The following is a 25875-nucleotide window of genomic DNA, read 5'->3' on the forward strand; positions in this document are numbered from 1 at the left end:
AGTAGTTTACATACTGCATTTGTGACTAAAAAGTAAATATTACATAATAAAGAAAATGCTATTCTGTTGTATTTATATATTGACCACACAAGGGTTCTCTTAAATGGAAAAAAAAAAAAAACAACCAAACAAACATTACTATAGCTCCAAATACCAAGCTAAAGAATAAAGCTAAAGCTCTGAGCTGGCTTCTTACTTTTCTGTGATCTGATTTATGCCTTATTGAAATCAATTAAAAGATTTGCACTGACTTCGGAACGATTTGGATTGGGTGTTTAACTAGTAAAAGAAGTGATAATTTAATAAAAGCCCACATACTTCTCTGTCTCTCTCTTTTTTTTTTTTTTTTTCTCATTAAATCTAATGCCAATCTAAAGGAAGGAAATTGAGAATTACGGTGAATTTGACAACTGTTTCATCTAACCGCACAGTGGATTTCAACATAAAGCACGAGAACCAAACAAAAAAGGGTTTTTGGATAAAAGGATTTCTCGGACACTTGTGGACACCTGGGTCAGATGCAACAGGCTCCTGAACCTGGCTGTGTTTTCACCTCAAAATACATAAATAAGTAAAATAAAAAAAAAAAATTAAGGAGCCCGATGATGCCATTTCTTCCAGCATCTCTAAGATAAGGCTTTGGAGCTCTTAAAACGTCGTTTTGTTTTCTGTATCTCTCTTTGGTGTTACTCTTTGTACGATTTCAAAGCGACTGCTCTGACCCACCAGAAAGACAGCTGCCGCACTGCTGTGCAACGCGGCTCACTCTCATAGGGGCCTGGGGGTCTGGGCGGATGGCACGGTCAATACAGCACACAAACTGCCAACGCTAAGTTCAGAAAATTGTACTCTTTATCCTGGAAAGGAGTCCCGGAGCACAGGAGTTTACAGTTTATTGGGGAAAAAAAAAAATATCAAGAGAAGAAACGATGCATGGCCAACGTTGGTTTATAGAAAATAATTAAATCGAAGAAACAATGGAAATGGAACTAAAGTTGAAACTGCGCACTTGTGATATCAAATATCAATGCAATCATTTTGCAGCAGATAAAATGCATGGCAATTAGAGCTTTTTTACATTATATTATAATAAATTCATAATTCATGCATACAACGAGAGCTTTTGGAAAGGAGAATTTGAATTTAACAAACACTACCACTCATCATCTGAGCAAAGATGGCAAAAGGAATTTCAACATTATTTGTGATCTACAAAATTGAACCATCGTTGCTTTGTGTTGTGCTTCCCTTGCACAGACTGCAGTGCCTTCTGTCTGCTTTAGGGTGTGGCATCTGCCATTGGGGAGGAAAAACTGGCATGTGTTGCCTTTTATAGCAGACTGATTTCATTGTGCTGAGGGCCTCTATTTTATAGCCTCTTACTTCCAATCTTGTAGCCGAGTTGCTGAAACAAATGGAAGGAATAGGAGTGGTATAAACTCTTTGGCTTAAAGTGTCATCTTTTTTCTTTTTTTTTCCTTATTTTCTTTTTTTTTTTTCCTGGGGAGAACTTAAACTTTGTGGGTTATTTTCTTGGTCAGAGGAGTTGTGCAGTATGTCAGGAAGTATTGCAAACCTCAGCTGGGGCGCTATCGGTACACGTTGCCGGGTTTTAAATGCTTATATTTTTGCTCAAATATAAATGTCTTAAGGTGCAAATGTGTAATTGATTTTTTTATTTTATTTTGTGAGTACACATGTAAATAAATACACACAAGTAGACATCTATATTTATATTTGCATATGAAAGACTTCAAAAAATCAACTTAGGTGGTTTAATGTGTATAATTAGCGCGCATTTGAATATCGAAAAGAAGAAAATCCAGGAGAAAATGTCAAAAAGGCTCACTAACAAAGATGTAGTATTCTCTTGGCAAAAGCTGATGAATGATTTGGCATGAATTCATCTTACAGTTCTGTTATTCTCTCTCCTACAAGGATGATATACCCCTTTCCAGCAGTTTGCATAGAACTGCAATTTGTTGTTGTTACAGGCTGTAATGACCCTTGGGTATGCACCTGATTCCCCCCACTAGAATTACTCACCATTTTTTTCCCCCCTTCTGTGTTTTTCCAGTAGCCAGATAACATTTCTGCACTTGCAGAGAGAACCGAAAGAAGACAAACACAACTGTAACAGAAGCGTTACCACGATGGACTTGGTGAACGCTGAGACTTTTCAAAACTGGCTCCATTATGGAAATCTGAATACTTCCGACTGTTCAGACAGAACTACAATTAATAGACATTGGAATCGCACTGGTCATGCATTTATCAATAATCTTTGTGGGTAATTCAACATTAGAGCATGAAGCTTCTGCTCTTTTATGTTTCCACAGTGGGTACAATGAAGCCTACCAGCTCATGACGGCATCGCTCTCGAGATGCTGTATTTTTCCCTACCATTATTATCGAGTCTCCTATTTAGCCATTTTGAAATTTGAAAATGTGGTTACCTTTGGCATTGTGCACAGAAATATTCATCTGAAACGGCGCATCTCAGCCCCTCGCTGTATTGAAAGCGTTTGCTAATATCCCGGTTTGCTATCTGCGCTCATAGCAGAGTATTTGATCTCCCCGATGCTTTCATTAGTTTAATGTAGTGTGTGACTATTACTTTATACCGGGGTATCATTTGTAGTAAGATAGCTATTAAAAAAAAAAAAAAAAAAAAAGCCATCCTGAAAGATGGCTCAAAAATGTAGGTCATCAGCAACAGCTTTCCCTTTGGAGCGAAAGTTATTTGGATGACGTATTTTGATTTTGTGTGTGTGTGTGTGTATCGCTGCCCTCTCACGAGTGTCCTGCGAAGCAAATTACATTGTTTCGGGACACAATTAGCGGGCTGCGGACGCCTCGCTCCCGTTGGTGTGCGGGGAACAGACCGGGAAGGGCCCTGTGCCATTGGTGCCCATTAGGCTGGGGAGGCAGCTGGACCATGTGGACACAACCGCGAGGGCGCGGAATTTGGGTTAAATTTCAGAAGCGTCTGCGCACAAAATGGGGAAAAAATTAAAAATAAGAGGGGGGAAAAAAATGGAAAAAAGCGCGTTTTTCGGTGAAACGGGGAGCGTTTCCCTGCGGGGGGGGAAAGCGGCACGCTGGGTGCGGGGAGCAGAGCGGCGCCTCCCCGAGGCTGCCCCTCGGGGCCGCCCGCTCCCGGTGTCCCCCCCTCCCCGTGTCCCCCCCCATTCCTCCCGGTGTGTCCCCCCGCGGTGTCCCCGGGGCGCGGATCCTGTCGCTGCGGGCTCCAGGCCGCGTTTTGCGGGTGCTTGGGGCGCGGAGGGGGCGATGGCTGCCGGGGCTCGCCCGCCCGTGCCATGCTGGGCCGGCGCGCTGAGGCCGGGCGTGCGCCTACCCATATCCGGGCTGGGGAGGAAAGGAGGAAAAAAAAAAAAAAAAGAGAAAAAAAAAAAAAGTTTGGTTTGAGCCCGAACTCGCGCACACACGCACAAAAAAAAAAGAAAAAAAACTTTGAAGGCGAAGTGTCGGAGCGGGAAGGGGCGCGTGGCGCTGCCAGGCCCCGCTCCCAGCCCTTCTGCCGGCGGGCGGGGGCCCGGATTTTGTCACTTTTTTGTTGAAAATTTCCCCTCTTTCCGATTTTTTAACTTTTTGTCCCCCCCCACCTTCCTCCCCTCCGCTCCCCTCCGCCGCCGTGCCGGGCCCCCGGCCCCGCGATGTGGCGCTGATCATGGCCGCGCAAGTGGCAGCGGCCCCGGCGGGCGCCGCCAAGGGCAGGGCGGGCGGGCTGCCGCCGCGGCCCGAGCGGGGGCCGGGGGGCGCCGGCAGCGGCCCCGCGGGGGCCGGGGGCGGCGTGAACCGAGCGGGGCAGCCCCGGCAGCGGCCGGGCGAGCCGCCGGCCATGGCCAATACCGCCGCGCCCGCCGCCGGCAACGGCAGCGGCACCGCCGCCTCCGCCTCGGAGCCGGCCGCGAAGGACGGGGGAAGCTGCTCGGCGCTGCCTGCGCGCCGCTCGGCGCCTTCCTCCTCCTCCTCCTCCTCCTCCACCCCGGGCCCGGCCATGGAGACGGGGCTGCTCCCCGGCCACAAGCTGAAGAGCGTCGGAGGCGATCACCCCGCCGCGCCGCCCCAGCACCAGCACCAGCACCAGCACCAGCAGCACCGTGCCCAGCACCCGCAGCACCATGCCCACCACCACCACCGTGCCCACCACCCGCACCACCACCACCACCACCACCACCGCCCGCAGCAGCAGCAGCAGCAGCAGCAGCAGCAGCAGCAGCTAAATCAATTCCCGCCGCCGCCGCCGCCGCAGCAGCCGCCGCCTCAGCACCATCCCGTGCAGAATAACAACAGCAGCCTCGGCGGCGGCGGCGGCGGCGGCAGCAACAACAACGGCGGTGGCGGTGGCGGCGCTGCTCAGCCCAGTGCAGACATGGAGCAGCAGCAACATGGAGGAAAAGACAGTGTTTTGGGCGCTCAGGCCGAGCCCCCGCAGCAGCCGCAGCAGCTGCTGAATAAAGGCGCCGCCGACGAGGAGGAGATGCCCGGCAAAATGGGCGAGCCCATCGGCGGCCGCTACGACCACCCCGGCTTGGGACCCCTGGGCGGACAGCAGCAGCCCCAGCAGCCGCCCCCGAGCGCCGGGAGCGGCGGCGGCGGCCTCGGCGGCGGCGGCGGCGGCGGCGGCGGCGGCAGCGGGGGAGGCGGCGGCGGCCCCTCCGCGGTGGGTGTCTCGGAGTTCAATAGCTATTATGGCAACGCTGCCCCTGCCCCTGCCAGCAGCGCTCCGGCGAGCCGCGCCGGGCCTTGCTTTGATCAACATGGCGGACAACAAAGCCCCGGGATGGGGATAATGCACCCCGCGGCGGCCCCCAACAGCATGGACCCCCTGCAGAACTCGCACGAGGGGTACCCCAACAGCCAGTACAACCACTACCCGGCCTACGCCCGCGGCCCCGGCGGCCCCGGCGGCGGCGGCGGCGCGGGCGGCGGCGGCGCGGGAGCCGTGGCGGCGGCGGCCGCCGGGGCAGGCGGCGGAGGAGGCGGCGGAGGAGGAGGAGGAGGAGGAGGCGGCGGCGGCGGCGGCGGCGGCGGAGGCTACGGGGGCTCGGCGGCCGGCTACGGGGTGCTGAGCTCCCCGCGGCAGCCGGGCGGCGGCATGATGATGGGCCCCGGCGGCGGGGCCGGCCTCGGCAAGGCTGCTGCCGGCGCGGCGGCGGCGGCGGCCGGCGGCTTCGCGCGGTTCTCCGGGCAGAACCAGCACCCGTCCGGGGCCACCCCGACCCTGAACCAGCTGCTCACGTCCCCCAGCCCCATGATGCGGAGCTACGGCGGCAGCTACCCCGACTACAGCAGCCCCAGCGCCCCGCCGCCGCCGCAGCCCCAGCCCCAGGCAGCGGCGGCCGCCCCGGGCAGCCAGCAGGCAGCGGCGGGCATGGGCATGGGCAAGGACATGGGCGCGCAGTACGGGGCGGCCAACCCGGCCTGGGCAGCGGCGCAACAAAGGAATCACCCGGCCATGAGCCCCGGCAGCACCGGGCAGACCATCAGCAGGACGCAGGTAACCAGCCCCCCGCGCCATCCGCCGCGCCGCGCCGCGCTCGCAGTTTCTTTATCCCTCACTTTTCTGCCCCCCTCCCCCGCCTCCCCGTTCCCTCTTTCTTTATTTTTGCTTTCTTTTTTTCTTTTTCCCCGGTTCCCCCCAGCCCCCCCAACCCTCCCCCAACACCCCCCCCCCACACACACACGCTCCTGCGGGGCCGATCCCGCCGCCCGCCGCCTGCCCAGCCCCAGCGCGCCGCCCCGCCGGAGCCCTGCTGCTGGCGGGCCCGCACTGCCCTGGGGCCGCCGGGCGAGCGGCTCGGGAACAGGGACCAGGCTCCCACGATTTCTGCCGGAGCTCCCGCACGATCAGACTTCATCATCTGCCAACAGGGCTTGCTTTTTTTTTATTTTTTTTATTTTTTTCATTTTTTTTCTTTTTTTCTGTTGTTGTTTTCCTCCTTTTTTTTTTTTTTCTCTCTATGTAGCCTGGTATTTTTCGTCTATTTATTTATATATTTATTTATTTACACCCCCCCCCGTCCATTTATTTATTTATTTATTTCATTATTTATTTATTTTTATTTTTTTTTAATTTTTTTTTTTTGCACGGAACGAGTTGCGCGCTCCCCCAGCACAATTAGTTTCGTCCCCGGCGGACTGGCCGCGTTGCACAGCCCACTGGAAGCGGCCGGATTTCCCCCCTTTTATATATATATATATATATATATAAATATACATATGCATATATTTTAATTAATTTCTTTTTTTTTAATTTTTCTTTTTTTTTTTTTTTTTCTTTTTCCCAACCCCCCCATCCCACACCCCTCCCCTCTCTCTCTCTCTCTCTCTGTGTGCGCGCCTGAGTCACCGCGCTCGTGTGGCGCCCCGCCGCCGCCGCGCTCGGCTGCCCCGAAAACCTCCTTTTTCTCCCCAAAACCCCTCAGCAGCCCGCGCCTGTCCTCCCCGAGCCCTGAGCGGCCGGAGCGGGGCGCGGGCAGACCCAGGCTGCAGGCAGGGGGTGCTCCTGCCCTGAGGGGCCGGCGAGGGGAAATGGGGAGACCCCAGAAAGAGGGGGGGGTCGGTGCGGGGTGGCGGGGCGCCGAGCGGGGCCGCGAGTTTGAGTTGTGGAGGTGAAGGGCCCGCAGCCGGCCCCAGCAGCTGCCTCCGCGCTGACACCCGCCCGCTGCCTGATTGGCTCCCGCTCGCCAGTGGGCACCCGGCGCCGCCGATGTAAATACAGCACCCAAACCCAAACCCAGGCCCAAACCCAATCCCAATCCCAAACCCGCTGGCAGAACGGGACGGGCACAGGGATGGGCCCCGCCGGCCTTCCCCTCACACCCCGTGCCCTCCTGTGAGGCAGCCCCGAGGCTCCAGCCGTGCCCTGCCAGCCCCGATCCGTAGCGTGGATGCCACGCGAGGGGCTAGGCTGGGTGTGAACCCACAGCAATAGTGTGAACCCTAACGCCAACTCGGTGCCTCGCCAACGCCACCTCCTCAGCACGCAGCTGCGGCCCCGCAGGGAGAGCACAGCACAGGGAAGGCAGCGAGGAGTCGTCCTGACAGGCACCGCGTCTCCGCCAGCCCCGTGGAGAACCCAGAGAGGCAGGGGGCACCGGGACGGAGCCGCGGGCACCACGCTGCAAGGAGCACCCGGAGCTGCTGGTCTCCTTGTTGCCACGCACAGGCGTGAGGTGACGCTTGAGTTCTCGCTAGGAGAGCGAGTCGTGTGAAGGGGAGCAGGGCACGAGAATTTCACGGCTCGCTTTTCCCCTCAACGAGATCCTTCTCTTAAATCTTCCAGTAGCTTTTAGCAGTGAGGAGTAGCAGGAGCAAACGCAGGTGGACGCTTTTGGGGTCCTCAGACAGCTGGATCTTTCTGTAAAGTGTGTTCTTCAGTCAGCAAAACCTGGAGAAAGCGTTGGATGGTATCACAACCGGTGTATCAATCCTAAAAAATAATCACAGAAACCTTGGGCAGGCTGGCTGTGTGTGTTTGCCCACTTCCAACGGAGCACTCCTGTCGTGTTTTTAGATTTTATTCCACTTCCATATTATTTCTTCCAGGGAAGTAAGATTTTTTTCTGTGAACGTTAATTTTTACCTTTTTAAAATTTGCAATAATAAACGAGGTCACTGGAAGCCATCAGCTAATAAGGCTACGTATGCATACCCTTTCATAATTAATCCAAAAAATTCTGCATTGATTGCTTGCTTTTAAACACAGGTAGTTCACAATTCGTGCCTTTGAAAGCTGGGAAAACCGTGGTCCGATAGAGATGGCACATGCTGCTTCAGAGTGCTATTTCTCACGGCAGAAATTGTTAAAAGTATTTTATTTTTATTGGCGTGAGAGTAAATTCATTATGTCCTCAGTATGACCCTTAGAAATGCTTTCTTGTATTTATGGGTTTATGTCCTCTCTCACAGGTTTCTTTGTTGTTGTTTTTTTGTGTGTGTGGTGTTTTTTTTTTTTTGGTACTGTAAGAAATAGGATGCAGCTTAGAAAGAACGGTCTTGCAAGGGCACTATTCTTTGACGGTTTTATTTTTATTTTTTTCCTCAAAATAATAGTAATAAAGGCAACTCAGCAGAGCTCTTTATAATAAGATTTTTCCATCCGAGTAGTAAGTGGATAAGATAAGATTTTCTTAGATTTTAAGTAATATTTTTAATGTAGAAAATGGGTTGTATAAAATAAAAAATAAATACTTGCTGTTAGCTTACAGAACACAATTATTTCTGTACATTGTCTTTTGGTTTTAATTCCCAAGTAGCCACCTCCAGCTATGTTGTATCAGTAAGTCGAGAAATTGATTGCTTTTTGAAAGAGTGAAAGGGAATATGCAGTCCAGCATTTGAACGTAAGGCTTCTCTCCTTTTTTTTTTCTTGATAATCACCTGTGCGTGTGCTGTGTGTATGTGTATACACACATTAGAATACACTCACTTGTCATGTGTCTTTGCAAAGCAGATGATGATTGGCCCCACGCCTATAGAAACTATTGTGCTGCGAACAGAAAAAAAAACAAAAAACGGGGGGACTGTCAGTAGGCTACAGCATCCGAGATACTTGCTCAGGAAATTCTTGCCTCAGCGTGGGCAATTTTTGTAATGTTCAGGACTGCGGCATCCCACTCTGCGCTGAATTCTGTGTTTGTCCAGCCTTTTAAATTATTTAAGGAAATTTTGCTTCGGTTTCATTTAATGTCCTTACCCAGCAGCGAGATGAGATCTGTAAGCTCGAAAAAGAGGCCTCTTGTTTCCGAAGAAACGCACGTTTTCAAAGCAGATGGATCTTGCTCATGCTGATACGTTGATGCGATTGTGGAGGAGTTTTGTGATGCTAGTGCAGTACCTTGTCACTCAGTTATTTTGATTATCGACGAATTCCTTGGCAGTGTACAAATACTGAACGTCCTGAGGCTCCTTTTATTCCACAGCTCCGATTTGCACTGCAGCAGCTTAACACGTTAGGTGGCCTGTCTGTGTGCTGTACGTACCGCTTTCTCCTTCGTGCACGTGCGTAAGGTTTACGAACACCTTACACACAAAGAGAGAGAACTGGGGTCTTTCCAGGAGCACCCACGTAGCACAGGGTGCTGACCTCGTGTCAGAAAAAATCCGTCGAGCTGCTCTCAGTCCGTGTGCCTGTGGATCAGCTGTCTGTTTTGCAAGAGAGAAACTCGGAGTGTGCCCCATTCTGCAGCTTTCTGTGCCGAATAGGTTGCCTTTACCAGGAGTTCTGGCTAAGTCAGGGCTGCGAAGTCCTGACCTGTGTCTGAAGGCCATTAAACAGCTGTTAGTGTGGCAAATAGATTCTTGATGTCTCAGTGGGAGAATAAAATACATTTTTCCCTGTGCATTTTCGAATAAACAGCCTGCTATTCACACAGCTTCTATTCAGAAGCTGCAAATAGCAGTATTCTCAGTTAGTAGCATCTATATATATATTATGACTGTGTATTTGACACTTTGTGGTTTGGTGTTCAGTTATTGGTTTCTGTAGCATCGCCTGTGTGCCGACACGTTGAACAGCAGGACCCTGTCTGCAAGGTACAGCGAAGGAGGAGGGATGGAGACCCGTCCGCTGTGTTCCCACCTCCACCGTGTTACAATTCCACCACCGAGTAGTTGATTAGCGTCTTCCAGGCATTCTGATCCAAATCTGGGGGGAGGAAGCACTAATGCATTAATCTGTCACTAAATTTCCTAGTCACGTGTGTGACGTGAAATTTTTGAAATTACTGAGCACGGTCTGCTGGGTGATGCTGTTTCCTTCTGAAATAGTAACCCTAACTTAAAACCAGGTGAAATTCATGCCATGAAAACAAGCTATAGCTACTGATAGATCTGTTCCTTTCTCACGTTTGTGTCTCAAATATTTTATCATCGGTATTTTGAGATTCCCATCGCTAGCGTGAGGACGGCAGTAGTTTATTTATCATTACGTCCTTAAGATTGTACCTGTGTCCTAGCGAGTTACATTTCATTACTTTTTCAAAATGTGCCATTTATCAGGAGGCTTTGAAGATTCTCTGTGGATATGTAAAGCAGGGTTGCCTCACTTGCTGTGCATGCACGCTCAAGGCTTCAGAATTTCAGTAGCGTGTGTTTGTGGTAGGCTAGCTTGCTGGAATGTATTTTAAAATTGTGATTATTAAGGTACTTGGGAAAAAAAAAAAAACTTTTTCTTTCAATTTTGGGGCTATTTGCATAGTGCTAAATACATGTTTTGGTAGGATTGAATGAGGACTTTAATTAAACTTAAATTAAAAGTATACCTTAGTGGTTTTCGAATTTGTTTTGAAAACTGGTAATAGGAAAGTGGTATCACGCAGCATTGTTCCTGTATTGCAGAGGAAAGCAAATAAATTTAAAACGTGAAAATCTTGTGGAGCCAATCATATTGGAGTAAAATTGATTTTAGAGAAGCCTTGCCTGTTATTAAATGTAAATATTATATTTTGGTAAAACTGAAGGGTTTCTGTACATCAGGTGTGTGTTTTGGTGTTCTGATCATAAGGCTGCCTTCTGAATTTCTCTGATACATTCCTGTTACCCGGTCCTACACGTTCACACTCTGTTTTATGACATGCAAATGCTCACGTGCTGGCACAGTGCTGCAGCGGTTGAGGTGCAGGTGGGCCAGAGGATTGCTTTTGTTTTTCTTCCAGTTCTGGGGCTGTGGCATTTAGTGACCACCAGGACACGTTACCTCTGGAAAGGCCACATCCACCCAGGATGGTATTCCGCTGCCATCGAGGAATCCTTAGGGATCAAATTATCCCAAGACACCTTTGTAATTTGCGAACAGCACATTTTGGGGACGGCGGACGAGTGATGCTCCCAGGCCTACTTTGAGCTAACTTTGCTCTCTCTCAGCAGCGTTGGAGCCGCACAGAATCCCGCCCGCGTTCCTGGCATTGCAGCCCGCCACGCTTCCCTCTTGTGCAGGGTGGGGACACAGCCACGTAAGGCGTACCTGCAGGCGGGCATGCCTTGGCACAACTGGAAACGCGCTTCTCTCGGGAATAAATACGGCCTCGATGCTATAAACATTAGCTTTTGAATAAATCCAGTCTTACTGTGATTGCATTGTGCTCTGGGAGAATGTGAGTGTTACAGGCATCCATTTACTTACTCTGTTCAGGCAGCTGAAAAGGCGAGTGGCTGAATGAAACGAGGGATTTGTCTGCTGTGGCAGCGCAGCATAGGCACCGCTTAAACCAAAGGCACCATCACCTGAAATTCAAGTACTCCTTGCGCCGTTTCATGACCATGTACTCAGTGCCACTGGGTTTCTCGCAGAAATTAAGCTCTGAGGAGAACTGGGCTGAACAAGTGTCCAGGAGCTCAGCTGGTGCTGCAGAGCGTGCTTCCTGATGGGTGCGGTGTAAGGAGCGCTGGGGGGTGCGAGGGCACGCGCAGACTTACCTTGCCACCAAGTCCCGTCATTTTCTCTGGCAGACAAATCGTCTTCATTTTTTAAAGTGGACAAATTTGATCCAGAACACAGCGAGGCGTAATGAACACAAAGCGCAAGAAAATTACACGTGACTTTTCAGTTTAAAGCTGCACTTTATCATAGGCGCCGCCTATATTCCAGCTGGGAGAACGAGGAGAATCACAGAATTGAAGGGGTCAGAAGGGACCTCGAAAGATCATCGGGTCCAACCTCCTTGCCAAAGCAGGTTCCTTAGAAGCTGAGTCAAGGTGTCCTTCTGTCCCAGGCTGTGTACCTGTCTCTTTTTAAAGAGAAATCCTGCTAGTGGTGTCTCTGGAAAAAGCCTGGAGGAGTCTGGTTTCAGTTTCAATGCTTTCTTGTGGGGGATAACAGCAAGCATCAGTCTTACACCCCTCTGATTCTCAACTTTGAGAAGAGACAGGGATTTTTTGTGTACAAATCACAGTTACTGTGTCTTGCTTAAAGATTGCTTTTCAGATGGGAATTGTTCTTACAGCAAGTATAAAGTACCTTTTAGCAAGCCCTGTATTCCCTATATAGCTTCCTCTGAAGGCACCTGCAACTATTTAGAAAATTGTCTAATGTAAGATCATTATCCTGATGCTATTATCAAAATGTTTCATTTATATGTTTATTAAAACCGATGTGGAATCTGTGTAAAAGTTGCCAGCATGCATGGTGTGAATGAGTGCTGATATATAGCGCATTTATACTCCAAGTGCGGTGGGAATGTTAATTCTCCGCTAACCACCAAGCCGAGTTGTGAGGCTGCCGAATTTCTGAATGGGCAGCAGCTCATCTGCGGGTGCACAGCAGAGTTTGGTGGTTCTGCAGTGTGCGCGAGGAATTGCTTTCGGTACAGAGCTATCAGCGTTTGATCTGCTTTCATATTGCTGCTTGCATTTGAGTCATGGTGAGCCTGGTAAATCTGTCAGAAGGACGGAGCGTGTTTAGAGGTGTGTAATCTATTTATTCCTTTCCTTTCTTCAATTTCAACTACTATTAGTTAATCTTTTGCACCTGGGCTTGCCAAATTGCCCAACGGTGTTCTGCCTTTAAGAGTTCACTGCTGCCCTGGCTCTGCCCTCCTTTGCAGCCTGGTTAGGCTCACAGGGGTCCTGGGTTTAGGCTCCTGAGCTGGTGGGTGTCTGTGGAGATGCTTCTGGGGGCTGCAGGCCCTCTCCCCCTCTTGCTTGTGGGGCTGTAGGGGCCTGTGAGGCCCTGGTTTGGCCTCCCCCTGCCATCCCCGTTGGCCTTTTTCTGGCTACTGGAGCTGCTGGTGAGGGAGGAGTTTTCTGCTATTTTTTTCTGCTGTTTACAAATAAATAAATTAGGTGTATGTGGGGTTTTTGGTTGTTACTTCTTTCCTCTAGCATGTTTGCTCAGAAAACAAACAAACAAGAAGTTTAGGGAAATTCTCATGTAAAAGCTACTAGTAGGAGCTTGTGAGCTGTTACTTTAAACTGTTACACTTTTTCCTTGAGAGCTTTCCTTGGAATTTATTTTAGGTGTCTGCTTACTGAAAAATAATTCTGTAGCAGGTTATTGTTGAATGACAGTGGGTTTTTTACCTGTATTAGCTACAAAATAGTTTATATTTGTTGAAGCTCTGCTATTGAGTTGCTTGCCCTTTGAAGACCGTGTGGCCAGGTTTGCTGTTGAGGCTGTGCAGTTAGGTTGGGGCAGCGAATTGCTTCTCCAGCTCACAGCTGCTGTGCCAAAACCCTTTCTGCTCAGCTTTCCATTGGGGTGGTACTCACTGCTCTGGCAACTCTGCAGCCTCTCAGGGGTCTGAGCTGTGGCTGCTGTGGTGCAGGTGGGTGCCTGACACTGGCACCAGGTAGGCTCGCTCCTTCCACGGCATGGCTTTGGTCACATCTTCAAAGTGTGGAGTAACCTGTGATGTGCAAGATGTGGGGGGCTTTCTTACTGTAGCCAGCTGTATCGGGGACTGTGCTTTCCCAGAAAATCCTGAAAATTAAGCTGATTTTTTTTCCTTCTTGAGTAAAGAAGGAGAATTGATTTAGAAAATCCCAAAAGGAAACCCTGTTTTAAAACACAGTTGTAGTCATGTGTACCATTCCCCATGCGGACATGCTTAAATTCACAGATTGATTGAAATGGAGTAGTGCCTCTTTTGCACAAGCAGTGAATTCAGCCGTGGCAAGTAAATTACGTGACTTCAGAAAAATGGTATTAAGTAGAGGTTTGGTGCGGGATTTCTGCATAGCTGCCCGCTGACTGCGTGATCTAAAGATAGCTGCTTGGCTGGAGGATACCTCAGTTTCCCTCTGCAGAGATCAGGATAGTATTTGCCTTTTTTAATTGTTTGGGATCGGGGTGCCGTTTCAATATACGGTGCCACGGAGGACAGTTAGGCAGCCTAAGTACTTGCTATGTGAACGTATCCAGCCTGTATTGTACCTTCCTTTCTCTCTCTCTTTCTCCTTTTTATTTATTTATTTATTTTTGATTTGGATGGGATCTGAGCTGAGGTGTTCCCAGCACTGATCATATTATTTGGGTGGATTGTCAGACTTTGTTGTTTGTAAGCAGGCTGCTGAAACATCAGCGCTGGAAATTACTTCTGAAAGCAAAAGGACAGGATTTGTAGTTCTTAAATTTAATTCTTTTAAAGTTAAAAATAAAGATAAGGAGGTTTGTTTTGACAGCATCAAAGGACTCTGCTGGTTTATTTGCAGCCTTTGATTTGGGCAGAATGCAAGGAGTTGTGTTGTGCGTGCGCGCAGCAATTTGTGCCGTGAATATTTTGGATATTCGCTGCTGATACGAAACACTGGTATCGATGGCTGGCTTTCAGGCATGATTTATGGAAAATAATCGCGCTTCTGTGACTGAATCCTTTGCGTCCCACCGTCCCTGAGCCGCTTTGAGATCCCCACGTCCACAAAGCGAGGGTGCCCCTCAGGGCTCCCCCAGCCCGCCTCGGGGCCGGTTCGCGGCGCGGTGCGGGCAGTGCCCGTGGTCGTTTCCTGCAGGCAGGCAGCGAAGCAGTTAGCTGCTGCGGCGTCACATGAGCACAATATTTTCCCCCTGGCCGCTGCCAGCAGCTATCTATTGCTTTTCAACAACCTCGCTGGCCGGGCGGCGCGCCAGGACGCCGGGACGGCCCCGTGCGTGCGCGCCTCCCTCCTCCCTGCCCCCAAATCCTCCTCCTCCTCTTCCTCCCCTTCCTCCCCAGCCGGGCAGCTTCGCCCCGGGACCTCCCCTTTACCCCCAGCTCCCGGCCCGGCCGGGTTTGCATCCCCTCGCCCCCCCGGGGCAGCCCCCGGCCCAGCCCCTCACAGAGGGGTTTTCCTCCTCACGGCCTCCAAGACCGACCTTTTTGGTGGTATTTTGGGAGTTTTTAGCTTTCCACGGAGTGCCTTTTTTTTGTTGTTGTTGTTGTCGAGCATGCGGTATGCAAATACAGGGGGAATAGTACTACAGAGCATTTTGTTGTGGTTCTTTTAAGTATTAAAAACACATTTTGCTTTCCTAATAAACCCCATAACCAGGCCTTTTAATGTTTTGATATAAATAGCAATTACACTAACTGAGATCCAACCACAAAGAAAAAGAAAACACTTAAAATCATTCAGAAGAGAAATTCCCAACTTAATTGAGCTCTTCCTTTAAAGAGGAGGGGCTGGTGAGGCAGCATCTGGAGCGAGCTGCCCTGTGCTGGAGAGCCACTTTCGTGATGTTCTCAGTGTGTGCATGGATGCCAATATTCTAAAAAAATAAATAAAGATTATTATTAGTGTGGGACCTGAGTGCTGCAACAGTCTGAGCTGTCAAGAGTTTTGTGTATGGGTGTTGTTGGGGCTGCCTGCCCCCAGAAGGCTTTGCATTGCCCCCAGTCCTCCTTGTAATTCTTCCAAGCTCCCTTCCCTGGGAAGCTTCCCTGTTTGGGAGGGAGGTCAGAGGGGGCCTGAGTGCCCTGTTACTCCACGAGGGTGTGGGCAGTGTCACGGCAGTGGATGTCCTCTCCTTTTTCTGAAGATGCTAACACTTACGTTTCAGTTTTGTTATGGGATGTGGTCGCTCAAGCCTTTTCCTCTGCTTTATTCGCCTGCAGGGAGAGCGAAATGTGTTTGTCAAGTACTTGCTTCTGTCTCGTTCCTTTCCTTAGCAGAGCTCTGCTACTTCCTTTTATCCAAACACTGTGATCTTTTTTTGTTCCTTTGCTATGATTTCCTTCTTTAAAATTTCATGGTATCTCCAAATTCATCTTCCTCACTTTCCAACTCATTGGAGTGATGGAAAAGCCATCCATATTATCCTCTGCCATCTTAGAGTTGTGTGAAAGCGAGCAGTGTGACTGCATATCCGGGGAGAGGATAGCTTTTGAGTGACCCCGGTACCCATCGCTGCCTCCGACTTGCCTTTGCTCCTCTCTATCCTCCAAGGAATCTGTGCACGAAAACTGCTAGGGAATGAATGACAGCAGGGAGAGCGAGCTCACCAGACAGCCTCCTGCGTGGGCAGCTCTCCTGGCAAGAGGTTAAGTTGGGTTTGGAAAAACAAAACCCCAAATCCTAATAGGATTAGAAGGAGTCATAGAAGTAGTTACCTGTGGGTGATGGTGCCATTTTTTTCGGGTTCCTCTAAAGCCGATGCTCTTATGTAATAGTGGACAGAGAGAAGAGAGGGAAACAAACAAAGGAGAGAAAAGACAAAATGTAAATGTGACATGGACAGTCTTTCTTTTTCCCCTGACGTGGCAGTTGTAGTTAAAAATCTGTTTGCCCAAAAGATATCTGAGAATGTCAGCTTGAAAATTGAAGTGTGGTGTTGTACCACGTGTGGAAAGTGTAGAAAAGATGGGAGCTGAGGGGAGGAGAAAAACGTTTCGCATCTAACGGTTTATAGTAAGTAATGAATGTGATGTGCAATTTTATAGTACCTAAATTCTGAAATGAAATTCTTATTTTCCTTTTAATTCTTTTTAGAAGATGGGGTGAGGAGGGAAGGACACTGCCAGGGATGTTTGGTTGTTGTTACACCATATTGTATTTTCTTTGGGGATGTTTGTTTAAGATGGTGAATTAAGCCTGTTTATAAGTTAGTTAAGGTGCTATCTTTCTTCTAGGAAAATACCTTAGCAATTCAAATAAGAACAAAGGCCCATTTCTCCTTGCCTGGTGACTTCTAAATTTTGCTCTGCTTCTAAAAGGACTGAGATGTGTCTTTGCAAAAATTCTTGTTCCTTAGAGAAATCTCAGGCTTGCCTATGATAGTTACTGGGCTTTTAGCTTTCAAAAAGCAAGGGTCTGACTCATCCTGTTTGTTCCTTCTCTCTGCTCCAATTCAACATTTTTTCTTTTCTTTGGGTTGATGTCTTTGCTTGAGGAGATGGAGAAAGAAAGTAGATGCTTCTTGTTAAGGGCTACAGCTGGTCATGGTATCATAACAGAAGAGTCAATTATGATTTCTGATCTCTCTGATCTCTTTTTCTACCTTCTTTAAGTCCTTGAGCACATAGATTTGACTTATTCTAGCAAGTTGCCTCGGCCAGAGTGCTAGGAATAAGGAGAAATGTAGTCTTCTTTTTAGAAATGGGGTTATCTTAGGTGCTTATCTTGGGGTTTCTTAGATGGAAGGAGGCAGGATTTTTTTCCCCAATTTATATCTGATACAGACCATTCAGTGACATGTTCTGCCTATTCCTCTGGTATCCTGTGGATATTTGTCTGAAAGGCAGCTTATTATTCTTTTTGACTTCTGAGGATCAGGAGCTGAAATTAAGAGAAAATTAGCGGGAGAAGGGTTGAAACATGTAAACATACAGGACAATATGTATTGAACTAAACAGGTGTGTGCCTTTTGTGTAGCCATCAAGCCAGAATTTCTTTGGGGAAAACTGAAGTCAACTCAAAAGCCTGCTTTGTTTTCCCTGTTTGTTTGTATTTCTCTGTAGCTGCTTGTTAGGCTGCTTGGGCACTCGTCATAGAACTGTGTTGCTAAAAGATCTTGCACCTTGTAGTGAGGTTCATGGTCATCTGAGGGTGATCCAAGACTTGACCTCTGCCAAAAAGACTGGTCCCATCCTTTTATCAGCTCCCTGCTGCTTCCTTTGTGTCTTAAGGTGAGCTGCATCAGCTCAATGACTTGTCTGAAGACAAATCCCACAGAACAAAACCCATGAATGATTATCTTTCAGCCTGGTCATTGAGCTGATCTGACTTGCAATGTAGTCTTGCAAGGCCAGGGCAAGCTTCCCCCAGGGTGGGGGTCAGGGCAGGACGTCCTCTCTGGATGGTGCTACAGACCTGAGCCAGCTTACACTCCTCATGAGACTGCATCTTGAGCATAAAAGTACTCTGTAAATAAAAATGGATGTTTTAATTTCTCCATGCTTTTCTGGAGCAGGGAATCATAGTTATTTCTCTTAAAAAGAAACTGAGGCACAGAGTGAAAAGAGACTTTCTTTCTTCCTCCCAAAGATGCTAATTACAGAATAGGCATTCAGTATCTTTAAAAAACAAAACAACAACAACAAAAAAAAACTAACGTTCAAGGGTGGGACTCATCTGGCCATATGTATTGCAGGCATTTATACCTGATCTTATTGTGTGGGCTTGTCTTTGGTGTAAAGAAATAGACATTTCTTGGTGTGAATCATCTCGACCCGAAGCAGGCACGCAATACAGGTCTAATGAGTCACGCTCCTAAAGCTCCACATTTTCTCACTCACTGTAAAGAAAGTCTAAGCTGATAAGTTCAGGCGTTGATGCCAAAGGGGAGGTGAAGGTAATTCCTTCCACTGTTTGTAATGTTTTCAAATCATAGAGGTAAATGAATCCACATTTGTTTGGAGGTGTGGACTAACCTTTCTCATTACCTTGGTGAAGCATTAGAACTAATGGCTTTAATAGCCATTTCTTGTTAAGCTTAAGATGCATTAATGTTCTTTTTTTTGTATGCCTATTCAGAGCTTTTCCTGCTGTTGCTTTTGTTGTACATTAATTTTTTCCATGCAAGAACTGTCAGTGTTTCTTTTCAAGAATACTTGTAGGCACAAAGCATTCTGGCACATCTGAAAATATTGGGATGAATTTTCATAACGCTTGACCTAAACATCTAGGTTTGAGATCTCTGTGCATAGATGCAAGCTTTTGATTTGGAAACAGGGCAGTGGTTTTGTCCCACAGGTATTGCTCCACAATCCATTGAAAAACTGCTCATGTTGCTGGTGCTCAAGCTAAATGGACCCCTCCTTGCCATAGCTGCCCGCAGGGATGCTCCTGCTGCTCTCTAGCCCTCCCATCAGTGGTCCTGGTTCTGTGGGATGACAAAAATGTGCATGCGGTGAGCCCCTTGTTGGATCACAGGGGCTGTGTTTGGTGCAAGGAGGGAGGGAGCCCACCTGCAAAGTGGAGAGGTACCACCGAAGGAGCCCGTCCATGTGGGAATAAATGAGTTGCCTACTGGGGATGTGATCCAGACCCAAAATTAAGGAACCTGGTGTAATTCAGAGGGATAACTTTCTTCAGAAGTACAAAAGAAAACATGGGGATGACTATTCTGCAAAGAGCTCTTTCATTTTTAATGAATTTTTTTTAAAGTTAAAAACAGTTTTTGTAAAAAAAAGAGATTTACCTGTACTTCTTACAAAATGGTTACCATAATCCTTAATTATCTCTAGGGTCACTTAACCTTTCTTAGCTGAGTGTTTAAAATGCCCAAACTGAAGTATTATGCCATTAATAGTTTCACTGACATCTCTGTGGCAAGGTTTCTCTTCTTCCTACTTTCTGGAGGCTGGTGTAATGGGTATTTCTGTTTGCTCCCGTTTTAAGGGATCTTTCTGATAAACAGTGTCAATTTATTCGGGTTAAGCTTAGGTTTTTGAGCTCTCTATCCTCTGAAAAGTTGTATGTTTTCAAAAGAGTCTGAGGAGCCTTTTGTAGTTTGAGTTTGAAGTTCAACTAGTGGCATGGTTTTTAGATGTACTTTTTTTTTTCCCCCCAGTGTATATGAGGGTGGAAGGAGGAAGCACGGCTTCCTCAAGGTTGGCTGAAATGTTTTAACTTCTGCAGCAAATGAGGTGAGAATGAAATCGTCGGAAGGATAGAAACTAAATTATTGAAGCACTGACTGTTTTAAAGTAGCTGCAATATACTGTAAGAGGCGAGAGTCTAACAGGCAAATGTGTAAACAGCACCTTATTCTTTCCTTGAACCTGGTTGCTCACCACTTGCTTTATATTCTGGGAGCCCAAATCAGCGTGGGAGCTATCACAGCCATTCTCAAAGTGTTGGTTTATGATGCTTCCGCCGGAAGAATAATCTATTACCATGTAGGATAGAGAGAAAAGCATTTGCAAGGAAGATTAATTGAAGCAATTCATCACTTTAAAATGAAGAAGGTTCATCAGACAAAAATAAAAGCGAAGTGTTTCATGTGCCTCCATTGGAATTTGATAACCATTTGTTTTGCTAGGAAATGTATGTGGACTGGGCACCTAGTGCTTGTCTACAGGAGGAAATTTACCAGTACAACGATGTGCTATAATTATATGCTATAATTATACCAACATAACTCCCTATGGAGACACTCTTAGACCAGAATAAGAGTTTTCGTGGCCTATCTTATTCTGCTTCCAAAGCACGTAGGCTTAAGTGGAAAAGGGTACTCTTACACCGGAGCAAGTTTCCACACTGAGTTAGTTATATTGGTATAATTATGCATTTTTTTCCTTCGGTGTAGACAAGTCCCTAGTGTCTTTTCAGCTTTGAACTTTATTTAAGAATTTCTTGGTTGTGATAAGTGTCTAAGCATTTTCATAGTACATTTTTATAATGGGGCTTGGGTATTTAAACCAATTACTTAGGCCAATTAACATGTTCCTAGGTTGCAGATAACAATAAGATATAAAAAGAGATCAAAATTCATGCTCCTAGCTGCTTGGATGTACCTGCATGTTTCTTTTCCCCTCTCTCTGGTTTTGCAAGTACTCAGTGTACAATGCAACAGGTGGAGTAGTCTGTGGCTGTATAATAAACTCTGGCTGGACGCTCTTGATCTCCTGGTTCTCATTATTCCTTGAGTTTTGTTGTGCTGTCTCTAATTGCACGCATCTCTGAGGATCACAGAAAGATGCTTCCTTGATGAAGTTGAAAAAAACGCTTCCCAAAATGTGAATTGTTTGGAGAATTACTGAAATCTAATGATTTACACACAAGGCAGGCCATAATTGACTTGCTAGGCACCAGTAGTGCAAGAAGCAGCTCAAATGATGCAGAGAGAAGGCAAGGCGTAGGTGCGGGTCTCTTCTGGTGCATGGTACAGTCGGGGAAGGCTGGCGATGTCCAGAAGATGTTTGGTGGGGGTGATCTCTCTGGCCTGGTGTGGTCCGAAGTAAGTAGCTAGAGCTGGGTGTCGATGTGATCAGCACCTTGACGTTGGCCACCTACTCTGGTTCTCTTCTACCCCTATCTCCTTTGGTGCCTGGAACACAGTGCACTCATCCTCACCTTCACACCTCCCCAAAAACAAACAGCTAAATGCTTCTCATTTCAGCAGTTTTTGCAAACGTCAACATCAATTCCTTAGTAACAGTTTTTCTTATCTATCTTTTTTACTTCTTACTAAACTGTTTTGCTTTTTTATCAATATTTTTAGTATGTCTGTAGCATTTTAATTTCCATGTTGTTTCATTATGCCAGAAGTTGAGGATTATGACTTCAAATGAAAAGCAAATTGCAGAAACAGGAGAAACCTTAAAATAAAAAAAGATGATGTAATAATACCCAAAACATAGAAGAGCAAGGCTGGAAGGGACATCAAGAGGTCATTTAATCCATTCCTCTGCTCTGAGGCAGGATAAGTTGGGCATAAAGCATTCATGATGGATGTTGCTGTATCCTGTTTTACTGTAGTAGTAAAATGTTGAGCAAAAAGGAATGCAGAAGGTTATTTATACATATGTTGTCGTCCCGTTCCCCCCTCCCCCCCAAAAAAAACAAAAACAAAACAGAACACAACAATTTTTTTTGAAAGATAGTGAGAGCATGTGATGGTTCATATAGGATTACTTTAAGTATCTGGGTTGTTTCTGGTTTTTGGAAACTTAATGCCTTCTGTCAAAATAGTCTAATTATGTTTGTGTGGTGTTGAGTATAATACCCATTTCTAGAATTAATGGGTAGTCTGCTTTCAGGTATATTTATTCCTGAAATCGTTCTTTTTCTGTGTTGATTTTGTAACCATCTTCTTGGGCATTGGGGGAGATTAGGTTTAAGAATGTGTAGCATTTCCTTTTCATATTTGACAGTATTTCTAGTGTGTGATCAGTTTTGGTTTTCCTTTTTTTTTATTTAGTTTCTGTTCCTGTGTGAAAGAACTGAGCAAAAAACGTAGGGTTTGGAGTGTAAAGGGAGAAGGGGAAGAATGTACCCAAGAAGTCACAGTAGTTGGCAGAAGAGCTGGGTTTACCTATAAAGGTTAGATATGAAGTGAATAATGTGTGTTCTGTTTATTCTTCAAAGAAACAAAATCTTTTCTTAAAGCCACATTTCAGAGCCTTACACATGGTATCTGCGTATCTTTAATTCTGAAATGAAGTTTGCAAATGAGTGTTGGATGAATAGCATCTTTCTAAATTGAACAATACCTAAAATTGGAATTGCAGATACCCCGTTGCTAAAATGAGTCTTTGGGCTTGTTTGCTCTATTCTGCCTTTTCGTTGTATCAGCTGAGAAACATCTGTCTTTGCTGCTAAATGACCTCTTCTGGCTAGGCCAAGTGATTCTGACAGAATGAACTGTCTCCAGCCCTCATCAGCGGCAGGAGGAGGCTGCTGTAAGTTGCAGCCTTGGAGAAGGGAGAAAGATGAGATGTAAATACGCTCAAATTGCTGTTTCCCACAGAAACAGCTTACTCAGGCATACAGGAAAGATTCCCCGTACCTGGACTGCCTCAGTGATTTTGAAGGCTGTCACTTCCTTCTCTTTCCTCCCATTTAATTTGATTGTTGACTTCTAATTCTGCTCTGGATTTGGTGACTTTTAGGAAGCTGGGAATGCTGCATTTTGGGCTGTGGCCAAGGGGGACTCCTAGGCCCTGGGTATCCTCTCTGGCAAGTAATGGAGTTTCTCTGATGTGCTTTTAGGAAATGTGTGCTGGTGTTTCCACATGATGGCTAACGTGGGCTCTCCTAAGGACTGGGAAATAAGAGATGGGCTCAGAAGTGGAAAGAAGCCAAGAGTTCTCAGGCAGGCAATCTGAAAGTAATGATTTCCATTGCGAGAGGGGAGGAAATCCGATGGTTACGGTATATTCAGGTTTCCTGTTAACTGGTGTCTTGGATGAGAAATACCGAAGATCTGGGTCAGCTTTCCTGCTTTTACACTTCTCAAACCAGACATGTCTTGCATGCTGTTTATTAATTTTAAATGATGCGTTATTAAAAGAAAATTATGCTTATGTAGTGAACATATCTTTGTAAACTGAAGGCTCTTGGTAGTAGCTATGCTAAAAACAAACTCTTGATTATAAACATCCAGGGTAACTTAACTGCAGAGGTGTTTCTGCACTTAACCATACACGGATGTTATGTGCACGTGTTTCTTGGTGCTGAGGCGCTCTAGATGCTCTTGTAGGCTGCTTCTGGCTGTGGAGGAATTTGTCCCTTTTGGAGACTGTGAGAAGAGGAATGAGGACCTAGAAAGTTTTGCCTGTTCCAAGTGAGAAACAGGTGAAGTCACTAGGGTTAAACCAGAGTTTCATCTGTTTCAAATCCAGGTCAGATTTTTTTCCTGAATAAGCCATAGGGAACTCTGTATTAAAATGCAAATAAATTTTTAGAGGTCTATTCTGGACAGCTCTCTGGGAGTCCTTCCCAAACCTCTAAATTTATAAGTTTGTTTAAAACCATTGAGTATTGGAGCTGATAATCTTTTTTTTTAAATCAGCAAAGCTTTTAATATTTTTGCTCCCATTATTTTGCTTACAAAGTATGTTTGTACAAATACATGTTGATCTAAAGAACTTTTTTTCTTGAAGAAGTCAAAGTTTGTCTGTGAATAGGCCCCTTAACGTGTGGAGTTGTTGACTTGCTATGCGTGTCTCTCGGAAGGGCTGCTACATGCGAAGTGCACTCATGGCTCTGTTCAGAATTACCCAGTTGCAGGCTGTTCCTGCCACTACCTTCAAAGGGAAATTTACAACTCCTGTAATATTTGTCCTTTTAATTCTGAAATCCAGATGAAGCATAATCCCAGGAGTGTTGTTCCACTGTTGCAATGTAATCTTTTTCAGATGATACATGATTTAGTTGGAAACAAATTAGCAGCTATGCATGCCTAAAGAAAGCAATTTAATAAACAAGATTTTTGTAAGACCTAATCAGAATTGTAAAATGATACTTGGGAATCAGTTACATTATACGAAGGAGCTGGGGCGAATGTAGGCATGTGTGTGAATTCATGCTTTCCAATCACATTGTTCTCTCAAGTAGTACAGAAGCTTTGACCTTCAGCCTACTGTTTCCTCTGATTTATTTCCTAACTTAAATATTTTTGATCAATAATGAAAAATTCCAGTCATAACTGTAGTTTGTTCTGGTGATTGATTTTAATTTTTTGTAAGCTACTGAAAAAAGCTATTTCTAGTGCTTTAAATCACCTGCTGCTGGTACATTTTTTTTGTTTTGTTCCATTGCAGAAAGTTAGTTTTGTGCTTCTGAGAGCCTCTGTGTTGATGAGGAAGGTCACTTATAACTGCAGGATAGTCACAGGCTCCATGGAAATGTGTTGCTCCAGCTCTACAATCAGGGTGTCTAGCCCCAGACTTGTTACCTCTGTCTGTTTGACCCTTGGACCGAGCTGTTGGTATGCTTCAAGCTGGGGCAGCAGGTTTTTTTATGATGTCCAACCAACGTGATACAAAACTACTGTGGCATGAAAGTTTTTAAAACCAAAAAAAAAAAAAAAGAGCCAGTTAGTTTCCAGGTAACTATTAATATTTTGTGCTATTTACAACCAAGTTTTTTCAGTCTCTACAGGAAACAGTTTTAACATAGAAAATATGTTACAAGAGGAACAGTTTCTTGGCAGTTGGAGAAGTGACAGGGCTTCTGTTGTAGATCTGAATTTGCCTTCCAATTATCCTGATCCTAAATATATCCTTTAGGAATTTTGTGTGTATTGGCTCTGGCTAGGGGCTTTCCCCTGTTTTCTTACTTAATTAAAACCATTTCTTCCATAATGGAGGGGGGGGAGTTCAGACTAAAGAGAGAAAAAGCTAGTTTAATGAGTAAGCTACCTGCTAAGAGGCTAGAAACTGATGAATACAGCAAGTCAGTGCTCTACACGTCTTTTTAACATCCCAGTCTATCACAGTGTGAGTAGGGTAACTGATTTTTCTCCTCTGTCTGATCTTCTCCTCCTGGTGTGTCAGAGGAATATAGCTCTCTGGCAACCATTTCTCAGTGGGGGCAGAACTTTGTGAACTTCCCTGAGCTGCAATCTCACGTTACTGCTAGGAGCAAGGAAAACAACTTACTGCTTTGTTTGCCTGGTGGAGTTGGCCATTCAGTTATCCCGCTATGCCTCTCTATCCCAGTAGCCTATCTATTTTGCATGCATGTTTTTTTTTTCCTTCTGATTTTAATCGTTGTGAACTCAGAGACCTGCAAAAAGAGATGGAAATTGCGTCAGTCTGCTCGTACCAAAGCAACCTGTGCTGTGTGCACGCAGGGAATGACAGGGCACTTGGCAGGGAGCAGTGTCAGGGGGACAGCAGGAGCCTGGGGGTGGGGAGCTGTGTTTTCTGGAATGCCCCCCAGATTCCCGTGCGATCTGGGCTCTGGCTGATCCCAGAATTGCATCCAGTCAGGTCCATTACAAATGCCACCAATAGGTATAAATCTCTTAGAGTTGCTGTTTGCTTTTTTTATAATGCTGTAGTTTCAGAGCATGGCGTAGACACTTTGAATTTGTTTTATTCAGGAGTACTTGATGCAATCCGGTGCATAAAGCTGGATTTGAGAAGCTGAGGGGCTTATTTCTGGAGTTGTCTCAGAAATAGGTCTGTTTTCTGAAGGCACTAATAGTGTTTCAAGAGGTCTAGCTGAAGCTTAGGTTGTTGTATTTTTCTAAATAAGTTTGCCTTGTGAAGGTAGCTTTCTGAAAATCTGGAGTACATTGTTAGAGCATTTGTGATTTCTTCCTTTAAAAACTTCTGGAGTTTTTTCTCTCCTGTAACCTACCATTTCTGACTCCTAATCCTGATTCTTGAGGATGATAACTGGCGAAGTCTTCCCAAAGTCTTCCCATCTCCTTCCTTACCCAGAGTGCATATAATACTTGTTGTTATGAGAGCGAAAACCCAGTCACCGAAAGGTGAAGTGCTGCGCTCGTGTTTGCATAGCAGGTCAGCTGCTGAGCCA

The 25875-nt window shown here is 46.4% G+C and overlaps 1 protein-coding gene across 7 annotated transcripts in view; it reads left to right on the forward strand.

Moving 5' to 3' along the window:
• The first annotated feature begins 3655 nt into the window (after positions 1 to 3655).
• The window catches only part of ARID1B (AT-rich interaction domain 1B), a 320528-nt gene continuing 298308 nt past the window's right edge, over positions 3656 to 25875 (forward strand). For 3 of the 7 annotated variants that reach the window (XM_068677174.1, XM_068677171.1, XM_068677175.1), the window contains exon 1: positions 3656 to 5524. In XM_068677174.1, coding sequence (XP_068533275.1) covers positions 3692 to 5524 — 1833 coding nt within the window. In that variant the 5' untranslated portion in view covers positions 3656 to 3691. The remainder of the gene's footprint in view (positions 5525 to 25875) is intronic. The other 4 variants (XM_068677169.1, XM_068677172.1, XM_068677173.1 and 1 more) reach the window with 3 other exon arrangements.

The sequence above is a fragment of the Anas acuta genome, chromosome 3 (genome assembly GCF_963932015.1).
Source record: "Anas acuta chromosome 3, bAnaAcu1.1, whole genome shotgun sequence".
NCBI classification, from domain to species: Eukaryota; Metazoa; Chordata; class Aves; order Anseriformes; family Anatidae; genus Anas; species Anas acuta.